The sequence below is a fragment of the Diadema antillarum genome, unplaced genomic scaffold (genome assembly GCF_040938485.1).
Source record: "Diadema antillarum isolate AM-2024a unplaced genomic scaffold, OU_Dant_1.0 seq00000692_RagTag, whole genome shotgun sequence".
Lineage (NCBI taxonomy): Eukaryota > Metazoa > Echinodermata > Echinoidea > Diadematoida > Diadematidae > Diadema > Diadema antillarum.
The window spans coordinates 744344-768264 of NW_027271597.1; the positions used below are offsets into that span (position 1 = coordinate 744344).

At 39.1% G+C, this 23921-nt stretch overlaps 1 protein-coding gene across 1 annotated transcript in view; it reads right to left on the reverse strand.

Annotated features, from left to right (window-relative positions):
* The window catches only part of LOC139737406 (vascular endothelial growth factor receptor 1-like), an 85929-nt gene that overhangs the window by 20901 nt on the left and 41107 nt on the right, over positions 1-23921 (reverse strand). Inside the window, exons 2-5 of the mRNA XM_071648082.1 lie at positions 18556-18888; positions 18110-18382; positions 6342-6484; positions 672-870 (exon numbers count right to left, since the gene is read on the reverse strand). Of these exons, the coding sequence (XP_071504183.1) occupies positions 672-870; positions 6342-6484; positions 18110-18382; positions 18556-18888 (948 nt within the window). The remainder of the gene's footprint in view (positions 1-671; positions 871-6341; positions 6485-18109; positions 18383-18555; positions 18889-23921) is intronic.

A 23921-nucleotide genomic window follows, 5' to 3' on the forward strand; every position in this document is an offset into this window, starting at 1 on the left:
AAGCAAAATGTCACAGATTTTGTAGCACCCTAACCCATTCCCTACTGTATCCTGGTCTGTCACACGCAAAGATTCGCAGGGAAAAGGTTAAGGAACCAGATTTAATCCTGTCTTGGCAACATCACATACACAGGAAAATAGTGGTCTGAAACAAGGATTAAAACAAGTTAATTACTTAATGCAAATCAGAGACAAAAATAATGTTTTTGCCCTTTTCACTGGGATAAAGAAGTGATGTCACAGTTTCACAGTCACATGATCAGGGAGGTTATTTTGAGGATCCACAGGATGTCAAGTTTAGATGATTTAATGACATTCACATTTTAAAAGGATTTTCACATTTCTTTCACACTTTTGCTCTACTTATTTTCCTGATCAGTTTTCCGCTTTCAGTTTCTTGGAAATTAATTTCATTACGGCATCAAATAACACATTATTAGTCATCATGAGTCAAGTGTTGTTGCTGAAGACTTGCCAAGCAGACTGTAAATTGTATGGGACCCCACGATGTGAAACCTAGAAAATCTAAACAAGGAATGTCATTCCCTCACAATTTACATTACTATATAAGGACTTTTTGATCCTGAATAGAAATTCATTTGATTTGTTGGCAGTCGGTAGCTCACTTGTATGTCTCTGCAGTGTGGTGTAGAGAGGCATGGTTAACTTACCAAGCACATTTACAGCTGTCCCCTCGTAGTAACTGTCCCAAAAGTTGGTTGCCACGCAGGTGTAGGTTCCGTTGTCGTAGGCCATTGCCTGGACGACCTGTAGGGTGCTGACGTATTTCTGTACGTGGCCGGCGCTGCGCTCGCCTCCCTCCACCTTGTCCATCACGATGCGATAGTTGGCTTCCTTGCGCTCGGCATGCTGGGATACCAGAATGGAGGATGAGGCAATGCAAGAGAGAAGAATGACATGCACAGTGTGTTTTGTGGGTTTCACAAAGTCTGTTCACATGGAAAATAGTATGCAGCACTTTTATACTTATGACAGGAAACAATGTACATCTAGCATTTAATTGCCTTGTGTTGCCATAGCAATTTTACTGTAAAGAAACAAGAAAATAACACAACTTTGAAGCCCTTGATTCACAAGTGTCCATCCATCTTGGAAATCACTGACCTGCATACAACTGCTTAAATTCCATGCATGCCTGTACCCTTATTTGTGTGTCTGTGTATTATATGATATCTAAGAATGTGTGTGCATTATTTGCTTGTTTCATTCTCATCATACCTGTATTAAATACCCAACTCTGCAAATGAAACCTCCATTAAGATATAAAAAATCAGTTTGTTGGAACTCCTGTTAGGCTGTGTGAAATTTTCTCATGTTATACATTAACTTTTTTTAATACTCATTTTGCGCGCATCACAGTGCAAGGTCTCAAACAGAATACAATTATAATGGGTTATGTCTTTAACTTTGGTAAAACTATCATGGTTTAAAAACAGCTATTGCAACACATTTTCATAGACTCTTCATACCTCTACGACGACTCTTATTATTCAAATGAATCGAAATGTGTATATCCAAAGAATGACTCAAATTGATTGGTTAACACCATTCTGATGCTTGTCGGTCTTTTGTCAATCACCTGTTCACAGAAACTTTGCAAAAGTAGACAAGTTGACTCAATGACAAAGTAATCCCTTCAGCTGCAACATCATTTCAACCCATACATCGAACATGAGCGGGCCTGTACACACATCGTTTCTGAAGGATTTTTTTTTTCAACGGATGAAATTAAACTTCCTGTCTCCCTCTTTTCGTTTTTATCAACCCCAGTCCTAGAATCATGACATTTCCTCTCAACTCAGGAGTGAAAGAGCCCCCCCCCCCTTCCACCTCCTCGCTCCAGCTGACAATTTGGGGTTAAGGAGGAGAGAGAAGACACAGACTTCAAAAATAGAAATCTCCCATCTATTTCAGACGCCACATGTGCCACCTTCAATCCTGAACAGGTTTGAAGAAGAACCCAAAATTTTACTTCCTTTCTCTCTATCTATCTCTCTCTCTCTCTCTCTCTCTCTTCAAATCGTGACAATATCACCAGACATGGGGGCTAAAGAGAGGTTGAGATGACTTCAGATGTTTTTCATTCACAGGGGGGTAAAACAGGGAGAGATGCCTACCCTCTCGTAGAGCACATACCTCCCCACATTTTGGGCCGGTAAACGGTTGGTATTTTAAGAAACCGGAAGGATGTTACATCGTTCAAGGGCAATCCAGTTTTTGTCCTTCCTGCTCGTCAATTGCTAATAATTAAAATCTGTGTGACAAGGTAGTATGTGCATGTACATGCAACCCCTCTGCTGACGAAGGGGAATTTAGTCCTTGGTTGTCAATTATCTTTAAACCATTACAAACTAATCAAAAAAGAACAAATATATGTCATCTCAACAACAAAAAATCACAACAGGAAATATTGCCTTGCTCTCGATACATCCTTAATGCATCTTGTTACGAAAAAGACAGAAGCTTTTGGGTTCTATACAGTCTATAAATATTATTTAATTCATAAGTTTGCTCTGAAGAGAAGCAGACGATGAACTCTCTTTATCAAAGCACAGAAATAATGTTAAACACTGCCAGAAGACACTCAGGGCATTCAGACGCAAAAAAAAAAAAAATTACTCTAGAACGGTATAGCTATACAAAAACGGTGTAGCATTACAATGAATTTATACGCCTGAATGCTGACTATCAAACGAAACGACGTATAACGAAATGACATATAGCGAAACGACGGTCAGAGCATCGTTTCCAACTAGAATTTGATAACGAATCAGCATTCCATCATGTCCATTGTGTGTCTGAACGTATGGCGACCATAGAATGGTATAACTTGGCGGGGCTTAATGGGAGCGAGCACGAAAGGTGACCTCGTACCTGTCACTCATGACCATAACAACATGCCTAGTGAGAAACTGCACATCTATATGACGTTTTTCCGGAATGGTCGAAATTAGCATCTAAACAGTCTGTCGGCAATACGATGATTCTTTATACATCGTTTCTTTATCAAGTTCTGGTATAAACTGGCTTGCGTCTAAATAGGGGGCGAGAATGCCACTGGCTGCATTATCATCTTTCCCATGTTTGCAAACATGGTTTTAATACCCACTATCATATAAATAATATCAAATAAACATATTTGCAAAGGATTTTCGGATTGCGTTTCTTGAGTTGTTGCATTTATCATCTCCATCATGAGTTGAGAGGTAGGTCTTGTTACTGTGCAGCTCCACTGCGCATTTTGACCTGAGGAGCGGAGTTGTGTAGTTGGCAGTGGTTGGCGTGGGCAGGGAAGAGCTATGCAGGCATTTCAAAATGACTTTGCATTTATCATCTCCACAGAAACACGTTTCTGGCTCAAATGCGCTTGCCATCGCACTTTTTTTGGTGTTTCAGAAACGTGTTTCCAACCCCACAATCAAAACAGCTTTGCGTTTATCAACTGCCCAAATCCTCCTGAAAGTTGTCTCAAAACCTTAACTCTACACGAGAAGTGAGTTGATAAACAGGCCCTAGATTTCACCAGAAAGCGCATGACATGTGATATTTTTCAGAATCCTTGGGACACCTTTAACCAGTTTTGATGCAGCTAGAGTGATCAATCATTTAAAAAAAATGTGAAACCTCAGCACATTCAACATATTTAATAATAGTTCTTCCCCTTATCTGCAGGAGCAGATCATTCTGTGTTCAATCTGCCTTGTCAACTGATACCAGCATCAATCTGGCATGCACACCAAAAGTTATATAGGGCCTACATATTTCGTGCTCACTGCAGGTTTGCTAGCCAGCTGTGCGAACGGTACGCTCGCGGAATTCTGACCGGAGACTGGGGATTAGCTCGCAGACCGCAATCATTCAGTTTCTTCAAGATACTATATAAACAAAACCTCACCCCCCCCCCCCCCCAAAAAAAAAAAAAAAAAAAAAAATGAAAATAAACTGCAACATTGTGCAACAATCTTTAAGAAGGCTGCCCCTGCAGCCCTCCCCCTGAAGTTCTCGTTTGTATGTTTTGTTGCTATGTTATCTTCCTGGCTCTGCATGCCATGCGCTCTGTGAGTAAGAGTTCAACTTCCTATACAAAAGGCAAAATATTCCCCCCCCCCCCAAAAAAAAAAGAAGAGATAATAATAATAAAAAGGAGAGACAGCAGGAAAAAGTGAGACATCTAGGCTAGACATGTGGTTGGAAGTTGCTACATCTGTATCAATTCCTGGCAGCTTCCACTTCACTGATCCTCTGGAAATGGAGTTGTTTTTGCAAAGACAGAATATATAGAATAAACCTTGAGAAAAAACAACAAGCAAACAGCTCAACCATGAAATCTTTTAGTTTTTGTGTTAGAGTGTCTTGATCTCTTTTTTGTTAACTTTTTTTTTTTAAACAATGTGCCTTCACTGGAAACAGCCAGTATATTACACGGTTCCTATTGCTTTATTCTTCCTTTCTTTCGTTCTTTCTTCTTCTTTTTTTTTTTGGGGGGGGTTTAATTACATTTTTGCCAAAAAAATCATTAGATAACATAATGGTCCATTATGATAATTTTGTACATATCACAGAAATAATCACAGTCACTTGTAATTTGGAAAAAGAGAAGCTTTAAAGGGATGGTATAGTATTGGTGGAGATGAAGATTGGGCTTTTAACTTTTGCGACATATCAAGAAACCACTTGTGAAGTAGTACAGAGCACCCTGTTCTAGGTGGAAATCAATGTTTATTTGATGAAAATCGGTTTTGGTTAGCTGAGATATCCAAAAACAAAGTAACACGAAGCGATCGTAATAAAAGATGGGTCCAACCTTTTATAGGATTGCTCTGTTTTGGGTATCTCAGCCATTTCAAAACCAATTTTCATTAAAAAATGAATGTTGAATTCCTCTTGGAATTACATGCTCTTTCATATTTTATAAGAGGTTTCTCATTATCTCACCCCAAAATGTTAGAAATCTGAAGCTAGGTCTCAACCAAAACTATGCGGTCCCTTCAAGCATGAACCACTTTTAGCCCGATTGAACTCTTACTAAAAGCCTTTTTCCAATTATGAAGCTTATTGCCATTTCTCTTACCCCCTTCCCATAACCAAAATATTTTAAGAAAGTTTATTTACACACACACACACACACACACACACGATGAAACTCCAGCAACAATGTAGCATGGAGCACCCATATTTTTTGTTTAAAGAAAGCAGATAATTGTTCATCTTCTTTCAATGCCTTTATCACTTAGTTCACTGGGTCCCAATCAAGAGTACAAAAACCTAATGACCCATGGTGGCATTGTCATTTGATCAATCATTTGATTTATTAGAATAAAAGAACAGAAGTGCAGAAGTGATTGAACTGACATCCCTGATGATTATGCTACTGAATAGCACAAAGTGACTTTTTTTTTCTCTGACTGGCAGTAAATGCATCTAAAATCTAGAATCACTGCTCTTGTGTTTGGTTATTGGGTTTTCTTATCTTAATTTTATCGTGCTTAAGTTTTGCAAAGTTTTTCCCGCTGGGAGAGAAGAAAATGTGACATCATAAATCCCAAGGCGGATTTGCACTGTTCCCCTCACCCTTTGAACACATGCCAAAACAGTTTGCGGTTTTCGAGACGCTTCTTCTTGGCCCACGGGCTTGTATCCAATCGCTCAGCGTGGCGGATTAGAGCTCTTGGCTCATGCCTGCCCTGCAGAAGGACCTGATCGAGGCTGCTGAGCAAAGCCAGATAGTACGAAAGCTGCTGGAAGTGTTTGCCGCATCAAAACAAACACATGGGATCATGGGATAGCCATCTTGTAAGTGATGAATTTTGCACAGCCTCCCACCTAGACCTGCACAGGCTCAGTGACATGCTCTTGAGCATGATGGGGCCTACAGATTGTACACATACAAACCATACATGCTAAAACTATATTTTCAGTAGCCTTCACAAAGTCATTTGAAATTATAACTACACAAGTCATTATCGTAACTGAACTGCCACATTTATTGGATTGGAAAGCAATGCTATCAAAGTATTTGAAAAAAAATCAACAAATGCCAAAAAGACAATTCTGTTTCAAGCTGATATATACAACATCCCACTTTTCTAAGGTAATCAAATAAAAAGAGAAAAAAAAACTCAAATAGAAAATATCTTCAGATATGATAGGTATGATTTTCTTCGAATTGAATCTCTGATACATGCATCTGTTATCTCAATACCAACATGATCTCCATGAGGAAAATAAATCTGAGAAGGAGTGAGATGCAAAAAAAACACCAGCTGGGATCTGGGAGCATTTTGTGTAGTACTTTGATATCAGATGGGTGCATTTCTTACCGCTGCCGCTGGATAATCCCAAGTTAGCCTTTCCACGCCATCAGAGGGCGCCCACACCTCACAGGTGACGTTGAAACCTTCCAAGCCCTCCAGGACCTCGTGTCTGTTGACGGAGACTTGGGGCTCAAGCGAGGGCGCCTTTTCTGTTGACAGGTAATAAAAGAATGTACATCAGAAGTGAATCTTTAATATGCATGTATACAATCAATGAGAAGGGGCATCACTGTTGGCCAAAGATTGTGGGTTCTTTGTTTCAATGTGAAACACGTCTTGGAGACCTAGATTTCATCATTGCTAACATGTATAACACTGAAAGAGAACAGCAAGTCAGATCTCATATATTGCAAAAATCATGCTGTGATATACATATTTGAATAAGAAAGATATTGAATAAGAACATACAGAAATTATGTTCCAGATTGTCACATTAGACACAGGTCACGTGTGTGTGTGTGTGTGTGTGTGTGTGTGTGTGCTGTATAAATAAACATCATTGGGCAAATATTCACAGACTTTTTCAGACAGTGTGACTTAATCTTTCTTGCTAAGAAATGTGAGAAATAGATCTGGACAAGTACAAGTTACAATTTGCACTCCTCTAATATTATAAAACTGTGGAGGTTAGTTGAATTCAGGGCTTTTTAAAGGTAAAGGTTGGGGGGTTAGAAAGGAAACCGATGTGTCTTGAGTTTAGTATTTTACTTCAAGAACATGGAATACATAAACAATGTACGATATGTTTAAATCTCTTGTAGGGCTACTTGGTTCCATAAAAAAAGAGAGAATTATAGCAAAAAGAACAACAGAGGGAGCTATCCTACATTTTCCATTTCTGTGGGTGGGTTATTATGACTCACTCAAAGTTTCACAGTCACTGTGATCATCCTACAAGCTTTGATTGCTAATCCACATAAACTCAACATTGCGAAACTGTTAGGAACTGATGATTTCAACAGTCAGTGACAGTAGATAACACTGTCCTTTCTTGCAATTCGGCTTTCCCATACTGTAACTGCTGGGTTGTGCATCAAGTTCTGAAGACTATCATATATCTCAGGCAATGGTTTCAGTTAACATGCTCATAAACTTCTTTTTTTTTTGGGGGGGGGGAGGAGGGGGTCAAAATTCTACCTGCCAACAACTCCATGTTATCTAAACCTGTTGCATTTTGAGATATGATGATTTCCCCCTAGATTTTATGAATGGTGAAGCCAGCTTGCGTCTGCTACAGGTTAAGGGTAGTATGTCTACCGACAAAATTGTGAATCTCCTGAAGATTAAGTGAGTCACAAAAGACTCTATAGTGGGATCTGCAGTTGAACGTCGGTGGAGAAGCTGACCTTTTCAAGATGTTCACCTTAACATAGCATTCATTTCGTCTGCGTCTGGGGCTTCACGTTAATTAGTCACATACGTGGAACAGACGTGCCAAGAGGCACAAATATTCAGTGCAGCGGGACGGGAGAAAGATTTGGAGTCGAGTTGGAGACAAGGTTCGCGATGAGAGATGAGCAGGAGAGATAACCGCCCAGCGAGAAGAGGATGTGATTGTGGCCGTGTCAGAAGGCAGCCATGGACTAGAGAGCAGACGTGGAAGTGACGGCGTTAGGGGGAGTCATGGGGGAAACAAACATTGTATGAGGTCAGAGAGACTGGGGAAGTCTAGGCTGGATAAAACCTTAGTTCATCCTGTGTCACAATACTGTAAAATATGATACATTCGCGGCATGAATTTTTTGCGAATTGGAGCCGACGGCCTTTTTCGCGGCATGAAATTTTCGCGAACTGCCACTGGCATTCAATGCATGTAGTGTAGACAAGAACTTTCGCGTGCATTTTAATTTCGCGAATCTTGGCGAAATTCGCGAAATTAAAATGCACGCAAACATTCCTCGTTTTACAGTATCATGTCATCATTCTGAATTTCCACTGCAAAGAAAGTAAGGGAAGACAGGAATATTTCAATGGGGAGACAATGACTTCAGAAGTTCCAATCAGTTTCGTGATGAAGATTGCTTATCATATGGCTGCAATGACACACATCTGTGAAAAACACATCCAAAAAATCTGTCCTGAATGATTTTATCGCATGTACTTTCATGCTGGATTATGTGAACTTGAAAGATCTAGACATGACACACAGGAAAAGAAAAGAGAGAGGTTGCAGACGGCAAACATTTTACCTGCTGGAGTCAAACATGGCACTTTACAAATGAGTACTTCAAGATTACATCTTACCTATAAAACAATGTTCATGCCTTTCAGTAGATTATGGGAATAATCCAAAATCTCTCACACAAATGTATTGTACCTTACACTCAATCATGATGAATTTTATGTATTTCTCATTTGGTGACTGTGACTTAATTACCAGTAATTGTGTAAATTCACATGGACAAACTGTATTAAACAACAACATGACATAATTTTCACAGTTTATAACAAATGTGTGAAAAATCTCCTATATATATATATATGTATATATATATATATTATATATATACATATATTTAGCAAAATATTAATTATTGACGGTATGTCATAGTTTAAAACTTATATGAGGTCTTGTAATACAATCAACATCTTAATTCATGCCAATTTGATTTTAAAGTAAAGCCTGGGATAATTTTGAAATTGGTATTCCCTATAAAACTCTAATCCGGGATCGGATGGTCTTTCTTTTACACATCATGTGCACAATGAGACGCATTCTGTGACGCATTTTCAAAAATTACGCCTTCAAGGTTCGATGAGGGAGTCTGAGAAGATCAGCTTCAATTTCCCGCCCTTTGCTCAATCGACTGCTCCTCGACACAAACTTTCCAGCAAATTGATCTCGGCACAGATCACAGGATATCCGTGCATCAAAAAAAAGAAAAAAAAATGGAGGAAAGTCACGGTCTTGGGACAGAACCGGAGTCACTGATACCAGGGAGAGGAAATGCTCAAGGACAGAGGGGTGCAGAAGCACACCCCTTGCTCAGGAGCATACACATCTATGGAAGTCACATTCATTATCATGGGGTACACATTTACTTTTTCTGTGAACAGCCTTTGGATAAAATTCTATCCCTATGTTTTGCCATCCTTTCTAAAGTAAAGATCCTTCATGGTAGGAAGGAACTTAATTGTGTCAGTCCTTTCCATTTTTTCCCCACAGCGCCTCTCCGAAGCAAAACTGATAATATGTTTATTTAGTCATTTCTACGGGGAAAGCATTTCCAACTGTAACCGAGACAGATTTCATAGATATACACATTGATAGCATCATCAATGAAATGCTACCACAGTGATTGGTTGATGAAAGTTGACTTCTCTGCTAACAGAAAGGCTAAGTATTAGTCTCAAAGAAGTAAGAGTGAACATCACACAAATTACTTGCAACCTGTATAAATGCATACCTGGTCAGGTGTAAATCTTGCGCTAGTTGAATAGCGCACACAAATACAGGCAGAGATGGACATGATTAAGATTTCAGTAATGTTCTGTTTTCTGTAGCAGGTTGAGGCACTCAATTTTACATATATATATAAAAAAAACACACACACATTTTGCACAATAGAAGGGGTGACACTGAAAGACAAAAACCCAATGTGAGATTTAACCCATTGCATGTAGGAACCAAGTGTGCCATCGTATGGACTCCATGGGGAATTGCAAGACATGGCAGGTGATGGGTTAACGTACATTTTGCTTGTTTGCAATGCTTATTCACACTGACTCACACACCATATGAGCACCACCTGCCGGTGTATCTACTTTCTATTCTTAGCTTGGCAGAGGGGACATCCCAGGGCCATGCAGGAGGGCTAAATGACGGATGATGGCGAAAGTCAAGACTCTGAGTTCATATGGAGGCTGATACCATCTCTCTCTCACAGTTGTTTGATACTTTCAATCCACCTGCCTGTATAAATATGTAAATATCTGTACTCATCATGGCAGAGGGTAAAGCTAAGCTCTGCCTCCCTAATTCTCCATGTTTAAAACTGTCCACTGTTGCAAACCATTCAACCTAAAAATGTCACACCCAGAATTTAAAAGTAAAAGCATAGTTTAGCAGAAAAAAAATACACATCTGGCAAAATGTGATAAAAGTGATTAAAATTTGCTTTCAGACTAATATTGAAAATTACCCAATTAGTATGAAATGAGTTTATCAAACACATGTATTTGTTGTTGAAGTTCTTTGCTATCCTGAAAGAGCTCATGGACATGCATACCTCTCACTAGTACCTCTTAACCCATTGAGGACGGTTTGATCTTGCTACAACATGCATTTCCCATAGACACCTGCCCGAGTATACTCGGGACTTGTCCTCAACAGGTTAATTTTGAAGTCTTCACATTATTTCTATCCATTTTGTCTCCAGCCCTCTACCTTGCTAGCTGTCAATCAGCCTCAAGGTTTTGCGACAAAGGAAAGTGTTCTTTGATTTTTTCTTGTTTTCTTTGAATTGTGTGACAGACTTTCAGACACCTAAGAGTGACATTAGGTAATTCCCTTCTGTCATAATGTGTCACAGTGGTACGTTCAAACAGGAATCCAGAATGGCGACGTGTCCGCTCCATGAATCATCATCAATCTATGCAACAGCTAGGTCTTTTCTGATTCTAGTTGTTTCACCACGACATTGCTTTACAGTCGTGGTGGTGAAAATATACTTAAGGCTCCAAGGGGCTGTTCCATTGCGTCTTGGTTTGCCTCAAGGAAAACGATTACCGTAAAACCAGAAACATTCGCAGCATGAAACTTTCACGAGTTGGAGCAGACAGTATTTTCGCAGCATGAAACTTTCGCGAATTGGAGCAGACGATATTTTCACAGCATGAAACTTTCGCGAATAGGAGCAGACGGTATTTTCGCAGCATGAAACTTTCGCGAATTGCTGATCATAACGATAGAGAGCATTGCACAGACATTCACTGCATCACGCAGACAAAATCTTTCATGTGCATTTTACTTTTGCAAATCTTGTCTCCTCATGAAATTTGCAAAAGTTTAATGCACGCTAAAATTTCTGGTTCTACAGTAACAATTTGCCCCTGAAATATGGCAATTCCTAATGGAATTGTCACTAGTGTTTTTTGGTTCCCCTGGTACAAAGGGTTAAATATTAACACACTACCCATGACAACTCGGTGGGTACTGTGGACAACCTATGGGAGTTAAAAGTCTTGAAGTAAATGGCATAATTTTTCTCTTTAATCTGCAGCATATTGCTTTCTGAGTACTCAAAACATAGGCCATTACATTCAGCTAAATTAGTCTGATGTCATGTTATTGTCTAACCACAATAAGGACTCTTAAAGCCTCATGAGCAACATAAAGGATCATATCTGGTCTTTCTCATAAGTTACAGTCCCTGCTGGGTTTACCAACCAAAGGCTATGTTATTTGAACATTTTGAATACTTGAAATAGGACCTACTCTGACTTCTTAAAGGCAATGTCACTTTAAGATTTTGAATATACTTGAAATACACTGACTTCTTCCCTGAGCCAAGATATCCCAGGGAAATAGTAGCTTTTAGGTAGCATAAGCTGGACATACTACTGTTAAACTCCATGTGCACATGCAAAAAATAGCTACCAATATCTCATTTAAAAAAAAAAAAAATAACATCAAACTCCTGACCTTCCAGGCTGAAAGATTGTTTTGAGACTCCTGTTCAGGATGTCGCTGAAACCTTGTAACATGCAGCCATCGCTCAAACAGCTGTACTAACCTCACTACAGATGAAATCATTCAGTTTACCTTGTAACATGGCTCCACTTTGGGAACAGAAGCCAGAGAATCTCATAAGTGTGCTACATATGATGCTACAGCGCTATTATGGATTGGAAAAAAAATCCAGGCATGACTAAATCTGCTTGTAGAAAGGTATTTAAAGATTTGAGAACACATGATGGTACCAACAGAACAGAACATGAACATTTCTAATCTTTGAGTCATGTGATTCCACATCTTAGGAAGATCATAATTAGTCATGAAATATAAACACATTCTCTAGTTATTATATCTCGCCCAATGATATTTAATATCACACTAGATGACAAATGTTGACTTGTTTTCTCTTTTCAGATCCAGGATTACAGCAAGGGTTTATTTGAAGGTACTAGTTCTCTGACAAAATTGCATCCGAAGGTTCAAAAAGTAATGGTTTTGATGTCAAAATTGCAATTTTTTTCTGATTTAAAGCAAGCTCTTGTAGGCTTCAGAGTGACAGAGGAATCAAGGTACTCCTTGAATATCCTTCCATTGTCTGAGATGGTATGACATCTTCAAGTCAGCACAAACATCATAACTACAAAAGTGAATGTATATGTATGACTTTGAATAGAATAAAGCAGTATGTTTACCAAGTAAACTATCAATTTAAAGTGAAAATCCATTCCATGTTCAATGTTTGATAACAACGAAAGCAGGAGCAGGAATATCAGTATAGGATATACCACTGAACATTTGACAGAAATTGGATGGATAGTAAGAAAATGACTTGGAGTTTGGAAGTTACAGATAATTTAATTCCCCCAAAATTGATGTCAGTCAAAGTCACATATGCACATTATTAAAAGGAAATTATGTCATGGCCTCTGAAGTTTAACACTAGTTTTCACTGAAATTTTCATTATATTTGCATATGTATAATTTATCAGAAATTATATCCCTTCCAATCAAAGTGTTCTAGAGTGGTAACAGTTTAAAATTCATATGACTGTGGAAATGGAAAGGTGGATATTGTTATTGAATTAGTAACAAAAATGACTAGTTTATAACATTTCTTTAGAAATACAAAAAAGGGAGAAATTCTTGATGAAGTGGCTTCCTTGCCTAGTCTCATTTGCATATAAGATAATTCTGAATATATATGAATGTTTCAAAAAAATATGTACAGTTGTAAAACTTTAACAATCTCTAACTTTAGTGTTTCAATTCAAATGAAGCTGTCTGCTATGTTTTGTGTGATTTTTCTCTTCTCATACAAGTAATTGTGAACACAGAGTGAAATTTTCTTTCAAGCCAAAGTTGATTTTGGTTTGGAGACCACCACTCTGCCATAGAGTGTCAAGAAAGGCAGACACAAATACTGATGCAGATATTCTTCATTAGTCGTTCTTCCGACAAAACAAAAAGATAATTGCCATCCAGGTGAAAATAAATAGACAGAATATTAATAATCATGGTTCAGACACAATACATTTTAAAAATGTAGCCAAAAAAAAAAAGCGGCTAAAAACAACATTTTCAATAGTGGTGAGCCAACGCTTTTGATCCTAGCTTTCCCTACATGATTGTCATTGTGCCTCTGATGAAGATTCTGCTGGGTTTGAATGCTCAGGCCCCTTTTGACTACATTCCAGAAATAATACATCGAAAAATGATCATAACAGCCTTTAATCATACCATGGAAATATCCAAGCTGCTCCTTGCCACTGATCTTCCATTTATCACATAGGCATTTTCCTGTCATATGCCTTTTAGCAGCGGTTAATGGGTTCATGCACAAGTAGGGAGAGGAAGACAATACATTCTCCCTTAACACTTTCTAAAGTGATGGGGATCAATGTATCAAGGACCATGGCACCAGAAAGCTTTAGAAAACATTACATGAGCAAATCTGTTACCTAGCACATCCCGTCAGCATGCCTTGCTATGCGTAAATGCGGGTCATATTTCACCACACCCATTCAGTGATGATTAAGAGGTCACAGACAGCTCTGCATGGCGTGATTGACAAAAACTGTAAAAAAGAGAGCCACTGAGGGCAGTCTAGGTGATTTCAAAGGCATTCCTATAATTGCTATTATGCTATTCTGATAATCAAGATGACTGTTAAAGATGATTGATATTCAGTTAGATTAGCTACTAATCATTCTGAAAAAAAAGTTTTAAAATATTGCTTTCAAAACAGGTAAATAAAACTGCTCTTTATGTGTCACAGAAAACTTAATCAGCATTTTGTCATTCAGTTAAAGAAAAATAACAGATAATCCTTTTAAAATGTACTGACAAATGGTGTTCAGATCTAAAGGAGTATATATGGATCATTAATCAATGGAGAAGAATAAGATCTTTTGTTACTCATCTTGGTGTTGGTTTAAAAAATAACACTACAACTGAGGAGTAACTCTACAACAGTAAAGCAAATAATAAAGTAGCAGATAAAGAAACAAAGCCGGTGAGGTCTTTTGAGTATCACATACTGGCTATTTTAACAACAGCACACATCATCTGCTATTCTAGAGTATACCCTTTAATCTCACAATAAATGTTAATGCCCGTTATGTGCATGAGAAAAAGATATTAGCTCACTAGCTTTCTTGGAAGATATTCTTTACAGATGACATGCAGTTGGCAGTATGTCAAATTTATCATAGACATCAAGGAACATGAATATCCCACTTCCTAACACCAAGGCAACGTAGAATGCATAGAGATGTTTCTCTTGTAATACAACACACATCTTTCCTTTAGACTCAAATGCCACAGACTAGTTCTGCTCTTGCATAGTTACGACTATACATGCATCTGTTGCACATATCTCAGGCATGGAGTGGATTCTGGACTGATATCAAACAAGTGATGTAAACCTGGAGACAGAAAGAGACATTTTGTTCCCCCTCCCCTCAAATAGAGTGTGTGTCTACTCTCTGTGAGAAAAGACAAGAAATGATGAGTGTACAGTGAATCACAGGATGTTGTCAGGGCGCCTGGGGAATGGGGGGAGGTGAGCTCACTGGGTTCAGTCCACACGGGGGACTCCCGCGAGTAACAGGGCTTGCTGCGGCAGTAGGCGTTGACATGCAACGAGGCTTGATGTAAGCGGGATTTTCCACTGCTTTTGCTATCGTTTTGCCTGGTATAGGTGGATTAAACTATGAGAGAGGGTGACTGTTTTATCCGTATGACATATTCATATATAAATATAATTATATATATACATGTTTGCCATGCCGCATCATTAGCACAATGAGAATTCAAGAATACGTTGAGGATTACATGTTACATTAGAGGGGCATTTTCTAGCTTAAGATATCAGCAGTTCCTCCTTAATTGGTTTGATTTGATGAACATCATAGATATGAATACATGGAATATACTGTTAATCAAAGTGTCTACTTTTTGGTCATTGATATATCCTGTTCACGATTAGATGCGTGTAGTTGAAAACATGTAGATGAAAATTGTGGTCATCTGTGAAATTTATGGCCTATGACCATATCTGAAGTATGATGTCTCTGCAAGTAATACAGCATAATGTCACATTTTGGAAAATTTGACAGATGAATGACATGTGCTGGCAATACAGTAAACAAGAGTATCGAAGTATTGCTATTATGTAATGTGTATTATGCCAAGCTTAGTTTGAGGTCCTCAGATACCAGTTCTTTGATCCTGCATCCATATCATATATTCTGATCTTCTTTAGTTTTACTATGGCTTGCAAGGCCTGTAGTATATATCTATCTCTCTCTCTCTCTATATATATATATAATACACATATAAGTAGTATGTTCTCACACATTAGGGTTCACATTCATATATTTGGGCTAGCTTTTAAAGTGCATGATGATCAAAAGGTAAGTGTTATTCCTATTCCAGACAATACTTTAGGTTTTTGAAAGTGCTTAGGAAAAGATATAAGAAACAATGGAAATAACAGGTGAAATTTTGATCATGCTGTACTGATAATCATGAATCAAGAAAAGGACACAACCCAGGGTATTTCAATCATCTTAGACCTCCCTACCCCCTTCAAAAAAAGAAAAAGAAAAAGAGGGGGAATGGCTTGCTAAAGTGGTGGCATTCACATTACAGGTATTGGCTCATTGTCAGTACAAGTTCCTCCATTAACACAGGGTTGCCTGGAAAATGAGAGTGAAAAAGTGTAGTACGTACGGCCTACAGACTAAGTCAAGATATTACCTTTTTATTACACAATTTCAAGCGAGGGTATGAAGTATGCACACATGCAATTGAAGCTTAGTATGCACAACAGCTTAATTTGATTTCAATAATATTCCATTTGGGGCATACTATTGTAGATTCACAGATTTTCTCTCTTTCCTAGAAAAAATATGGTTTTGCACTTGAAATGGCTAATCATAGAATGTTATATATATACCATAACAAATAGCACTGCCCATGGTATCAACCTGTTGAAGATGAACTGATTATCTTGTAACACGCATTCCCCACTTAACCCAGCTCGACACTCTTAAAACATCTGAATCAGAACTGACCCGGAACTGGGTCCGTTGGGGTCATACACCATTCCGGGTCAAAAATGACTAGGAATCTGGTCACTCTGACCCCGAATGGAGTCACTCTGACCCCGAATGGAGTCACTCTGACCCAATTCATGACTCTAAATGGGTCATATCTGACCCCATTCCTTGTCATTTCTGACCCGGAATGGTGTGTGACCCCAACGGACCCAGTTCCGGGTCAGTTCTGACTCGGATGTTTTAAGAGTGGAGAATACTTTGGTCTATCCTTAAACAGGCTAAAAGTACAGATGCATCTCCATGCACTCTGCACCATCATGGAGGTGAATTCACCCTTTAAACTGTAGCCTCCAAGGAAGATTTCAGGCTATGTCAGATCTTCAAGAAAGACACAGGAAAGAGGCAAAAGGCACCTAATTGGGCAGATCCTGTCTACGGCTGACCATTGCTGAGCCCGGACCAGGTTTAATCACCTGTTTACCAAAACCCTCAATTTCCGTTTTGGCTTTCTCTCTCTCAGCAATACACGAAGCACACACGAACCCTAAAGTATGCAAGCACAGGCCAAAAACATGGCTTGCCACTCTATATGGATGTGTGTGTATACAACTGTCCAAAATTCTTGCAGTATAAAATTCATTTGTATATGCTTGTGTATACTCAGACATGGGACCTTATACGCTATCCAAGCATATCTTTGAGGGAAGCATCAAACAGAAGTACAGACGAGGGTAATTTCAGCAAAATCTGGTTAAAGGATGGAGATGTCCCAAGCCCTCTACAAGGATATGAGCTGTGACAGCATAAGCGATGTGACTCACAAATTTTAAAAGTTCAAGCTTATTGCTTTGACTATCTTTTGCGATAAAAGCGTTCTCAGGATGGGTAATAATCTCTTCAAACACATAACTCTCCTAATTTGAAGAAGGACACGAGTTTGAAGATAAGGATTCAGTCATGCTCGAGGAGAAGGCCCTACACTGGTTGATTTTACAGCATGGAGGATTCGACTTGCAATTCAAACCAAACCGAATCCCTTTCTCATTTACATATCACTCAAAATTCTTTTTAAAGTGAAATCCCTCAATTTGTTCATGTTCACTGTATTTAAAAGAGGAAACCCAAAATGATAGAAATTACATCAAATCACACATAAGAATAGGAAGTTACATAATTTCATTATTTCACTTGTATTCACAAAACAAAATCAGTGATTAAAACCATATAGGTCAGTCAGATGTGAAGACATCATCACCTTGATCACATTACCCTGAACACAATTTTTCTCTAGGTTTCTTTTGTAACACTGAATCAACAAGATTGTGTGCATGTGAGTGTGTGTGTGGTTATGTGTGTTGGAATAACCCTTCTATTTCTAAAATAGGAAAGGATTGCAATTGCTGAATGCTTGACAACCCGCCCCCCATAATATTAAAAAATCTTTTGTGCACAGATGAAGAGGAGAGTTGTTTTGAGTTGATGACATTATCCCCATAGGCACGTACAGCAGTGACTAACAATATTTGATAACTCACCTTGAAATGAGAGACGGAAGCAGGCTCTGTCGACATGTTCTGCCAATCTGGTCTCACAGCAAACGTCCCCATCAAGTTCCCTGTGATTGGCTGATATGTGGAACCCCTTGGTTGGCTCGTATCTATGGAAACGGCGATCTGTCACCTCAACATCCATTTCTGCATTGACGAGAGTGACGTTAAGATCAGGACGAGTGGTCCTACATGGCAATATGAATGGATGCCCACTGTAGATCTTGAAGTGGCGTCTCTCTGGTGGAACAAATAATTGCTCTGGAAGAAAAATGTGGAAGAAAAAGATGACGCAATCATAGAACAGAATATTTGATCTGACTACTATACACTGCATAACAACAATGGTGGAGTTATCACTTTCAGTATACAAATACCAGTCTCACAAAACTGCAACTGTTTCAAATCTTCATCCATGTATGAATTCCACTCACCATTTGAGCTTACGTAGACATAAACCTTTGCTGCTGTCTCTTCATTGACTTGATCCTCGTATCTCCTATACAGGCAATGGAAGCTGCCGGTGAAGCGGGCCTCGGCCCGTGCTATCGTCAACGTGCTTTGATGCCTCTCGCTCAGGTCGCACTCCGGCGTTCTGCACTGGCTCTGCTTGATGGAGATGTGCATCTTTGCGATGCCCTCCGGATGCAGCCATCCCAGCTTAAACCCGCCAGTGCACGTGAGCTGCAGCCTGTCCCCTTCTACGACGATCAGCGGTGACGTCCGTACGTCCAACCGTGGGGGACCAACTCTGTGCAATGATATACCTGAATTGAGAGAAAATGAAACACAGACAAGCATGATAGATACATTCAATTCAAAGCAGGGGGGCGTTTCATCAACGAGTTCGTCAGAGGTTTTCATCGACAAATTTGCTATCAGCCAATCAGACACAAGGATTTCAGTAGCTTTTAACAGTTGTCAGTGTAAATCACCGACAAAAAGTTTCATGAAACACCCCCCAGGTCTGTATCTACTGTGGACTGTTTCATGAAACTTTTTGTCAGTGATTTACACTGACAACTGTTAAAAGCTACTGAAATCCTTGCGTCTGATTGGCTGATAGCAAATTTGTCGGTGAAAACCTCCGACGAACTCGTTGATGAAACGCCCCCCCTGATCACCAGTACATAAATTCATATTTCTTAGCTGCATCATAGATGGAAAACCTCAGTCTGTCATTGCAAAGTTTAATCCCCTCATAATCATATTGACTCACTTTCACAAATTAGACTCACGGCATAAAATATAAAGCATCAACTGTACATGTTTTCCTTTTCATCATGTTTGTGTACAAACACTTATATCAATAATAACACATCAATTTATAGAGTGCAGAGTCTATGTAAGGGGTAACCCTTAAGAATATGGATCTACTACAGTACAGATCGGTTGAGCGCAGGTATTTTGGACTTCATTTTCATTCACAAATGTCACTGCTAAAACAATGTACGGGCCTCTGAAAAAAGACTTGGGTATATGGCTGGGAAAGGATATCTCAAGATGAGAAGGAACTCTTGGATTTGTGCACAAACACTTTAACCCATTGAGGATGGACTGATTTTGCTACAACATGCATTTCCCATAGACACTTGCCCGAGCATACTCGGGACTCGTCCTCAATGGGTTAAAGACAATGAAGAGAGGCTTGGGAGATCTAGGATGCCTGGAGGAATGGAAGGCCACAGACAGACATCAAAAAAAGAGGAAAGGCTGAAACTCAGGAAGTACTTTCTTGTAAACCAATGACAGTGAATTAGTCTAGCAAACTAAGACTTAATCTAAACCTTAATTCACTACGCGTACTCTGCTCATGCATGTGCCAATGCATGTTCGTTATTAGACGTCCATTGGCATCACGCAGTATGTCACAGGCATTTATGCATTGTGCATAATCCACAAACTAGATTTAATTTTGCTTCTTTGAATTTTGAACCTGATGTCTGAACATCATCTAAAGCCATGATTGTAATATTCTTCATAATCTGAAAATATTGTATCACATCTTCTTGAACAAAATATTCAAAATACTTCATATATTACAGTTGATAAAAACCCTACAGCTATGTGGTATTCCACCTTCTGCAAGTACATGTAAGTCCCCTCTGGTGACATAATTCAGTCTTTCAGTTATTCACCTGGAACCACTAATTTCCTACATCATTTTCTAGTGACATCTGAGATTGGCACCATCCAATGTAAACCATTTGATTTGGTGTCATCGCATCAATCATCAATAGAGAATCGACAGACTCATAATCGTCTGGGAAACAATGAGATGGTGTAAAACTTACAGTACCTGACCTTAATCATTCACTCTGTAATAAAAACTTGCACTGCTACCACACTTGAGAAGTTAACCAAAGATCAGCCCCCTTCACTTTCTGACAATAAGAACTATATCTTGGCTTTATAAGAGAAATGCACTCAAAATCTAGGGTAAAAATCCTTACAAACTAAGACCCGTTTACAGTGCGAGGCTCGGCCGCGGCCGAGTCCACCTTCATTTCAGTGTAAACGCGCACAAGGCCAAATGCGAGGCCAAAATTGGCCTCGCATTTGGCCACGCTCTGGAGATGGTCTCGGCCACGGCCGAGCTGCGACCGAGCCCGGCCTTTTCTCAGTGTAAACGCAAACTGGGCCAAATGCGCGGCCAATTTTAGTCTGGCTTCCAAACCCTCTGCCTGTACTATTTTGCTATTCAGCATATTAACCCCCTCAACGTCGAAAACTAGTATAGTTTAAGGTGGTTTTGTCGTGCAAAGGATTTTTTCCTTCGGCAGAGGCCTTTGCCCGCGGCGACTTCGTCGCCACGGAATTCAGTTGGCAAAGGGTCTGAAATCCAAACAATACCAAATTGCGTTTGTTTACAAGCAGAGCGCCACAACGACAAAATATTGAAAGGTTTGAATCAAAAGCGCGGCCGAGCCTGGCAGTGTAAACGGACAAAATTGCAGGGCTCAGCCTCGCAATTGAGGTAGGGCTCGGCCGCGGCTCGGCCGCGGCTCGGCCCAGCCCCGCACTGTAAACAGGGTCTAAAACCCAAGGATTTCCTAGTGTTCGTCTTCTGCATTCCCCTACCCCCCCCCCCTTAGTTACCATTTGACAGCCAGTGCTTAAAGGTTAAAAATTTCACAAATGCTGCAATGTTTCACTATCAGCCTGAATGCCACCAAACAATAAAACACTTAGTCCTACCCTCATGCTACTGTAAAATGATATACCCGTGAATTTCCACTTTAAGCAGAAAAAATGCTCAAAACAAATGACTATTCCTGATGACAAGAGGTATTTCCTGGCGGAAAACAGCTACACAAACAGTTTTCCTTGTTGTGTCATTATATTCAACCACAGAGACACCTTGCTGTCACCATTGAAGTACCGCAAATGTAAAAACACATGTAAGCATTTCTTTGAACATTCAACTGTTAGATAATTATACAAAATCTATTAAAACCCAAGTGAAGCTGTCATAACAGTTAAAAACATTTGTTTTCAACAGATACTGTCTCAACAGTTGATATTACGGTACGCACAAATCAACTCAAACACATCCTTGGCCTTCACTGGAAAGCAAAACAACAAATTCTGCAGCAGATCAGACATCTTTACAGACAACACCACGACAAGTACTTTTGACAAAGTGTCTTTATAACATCCAAATACCTACTTCATGTAAAAACGAGGAATGTTTGTGTTCAATTTAATTTTGCAAATTTTGCAAGAACCAAGATTCGTGATATTGAAATACACGCAAACATTCTTGTTTGCACAATATAATGCCAGCGGCAAATTTGCAAAAATTTCATGCTGTAAAAGAAGCCATCATCTCCACTTCACGAAAATTTCATGCCGCAAATAATATATCGTGTTTTACAGTATTTCAAAATTGAAAGATAAATAACTCCTCCACCAGTTTTGGTTCATACTTTAGATTCATGAGGTTCCACAATGTATTCTTCAAGGCTATGATTGTGGATAACCTATGTTAAGCTGTGTCCTAATGTCAAATACGTGATTTTGTTTGTGGAAAAAAAAATCCTGACACAGAGACAAACATGGCAGGAAATTGAGCTGAGCAGTGCTTGAAATTTGAACTTTCAGCTACGATTGGCATTGAGACGCATCAGACCACAAGCGCAAATCCATTTTAGGCGGGTGAAACTGTGGCGCAACGTGCAGTCAAAAGCATCAGATCAAATCCATGAAATAAGGCCATATGTACAAAGTATTTTCAATTCTCTGAAAGGTGGTTTTGTTGAGTTCGCCTTTTTTTTGTATGTGTAGGGGAGGGGGGTATGGTGGGGGGTATAGAAATAGTCAATGTGGTTTATGGCTTGTAAATTATCCTCTCATGCAATCTTTCAACAATTCCTGTCAGCTTTATTTGAAATATGACAGGACAAAAATGTTCTGCCAGTGTTTATAGAAACTTGATGTGGCTTGTATTTGACACAGTGGATTGGAGGGTTGCCATATTATAGAGGCAACAGGCCAACAGATTACTGGCTGCTGTCTGTGATTGAGACTACAATGATATCTATCTTACAGTCAATATTTAAAAAAAAAGGAAATTTAGTGTCTTAGATGCATCCATTCATTTCTGTCAAGTGATGTAAGTGTCTCTCTGTTGACACTAGATGAAAATGGTACAAAATTCCTCTACACCATATTGCATTGATGCAAAGTCACAGCTGTGTTTTGTTTTCATTCACTAATCTATCACCCACCACAGTTTGGTGGCCCGTGTCTGCCATCTACTTGTGTCAAAAGAGAGACCGTTTTCAAATATTGTTAAATGAAGTTGAATCGATCTGTCAAGGTGCGATGCAAAATTGGAACATATGTCTTTCACTTATCTTGAGCAGAATTATGGGGGAAAAACATTCTTATAAAAAAGTGACAATTTTATTCACATGGTCAAGCTTCTTCCTGCAGTTTCTGATTTCATTAATAAAATTCCATGTAATATATTTTCCTCATTTAATTATTTTCAATTCTGATAAATTTCTCTTGAGAGAAAACGACTCTTTTCAGGATAACATGATGCACCCATCTTCTTTCATCAATAGCCAGTCATCTTTGGTATGAAAACTAGCCTCACTGTAGAACTTTTTAGGAGGTCCCTTCTCCCTTTCCCTTATAAGCAAGATTTTGACCCAGTATCTTTTGGATCTTGTTTTTTTTTTTTTTTTTTTTTTTTTGGGGGGGGGGATCATCTCTATTTCATAACATGTACCTAATTTGTCAGAAAAGTTTTATGAAGACCTTTTCACTAAGTGGCTATGCCAAGGATGAGGTTATTTATGGTCAAAGCTATATATTCTAGTGCTAAGACTTCCCCCAAACTTATGATTATTCTCAACTCCTGACACAATCCCTTTAACTTTCTTTTTTCACTGCACTGTACCTTTTCAGTGGTTGGACCCATCCTTAATCATGCTAGCTTTAAAGTTGGCATAGCAAAAGGTTTCAGCATTCATGGAAGAGAAAGGCAATGGGGGAAGGGTCACAGTGAAGTTTCTGTTTACTTTCGAACCAGCACAAAGACCCAACTGCACAAATAAAGGTCTGGAAGACAAGACCAACTTCAGTTGAGAGCAGGCTCCACTCAACAGACTGGATTTAGCCTTCAGGAAGTGATTTAGCTGTGACCTACAGGATGTTATCTGTCTGCTCTTTATCACCAGCTCATAAATGCTCCTCACTAGACACCTATCTTTTCTGAAAAAAAGGCAAAAACACAAATGTTTCCATAATCCTTCCTTTGATGTTTGCACAAGTAAAAAAAAGAAAAAAA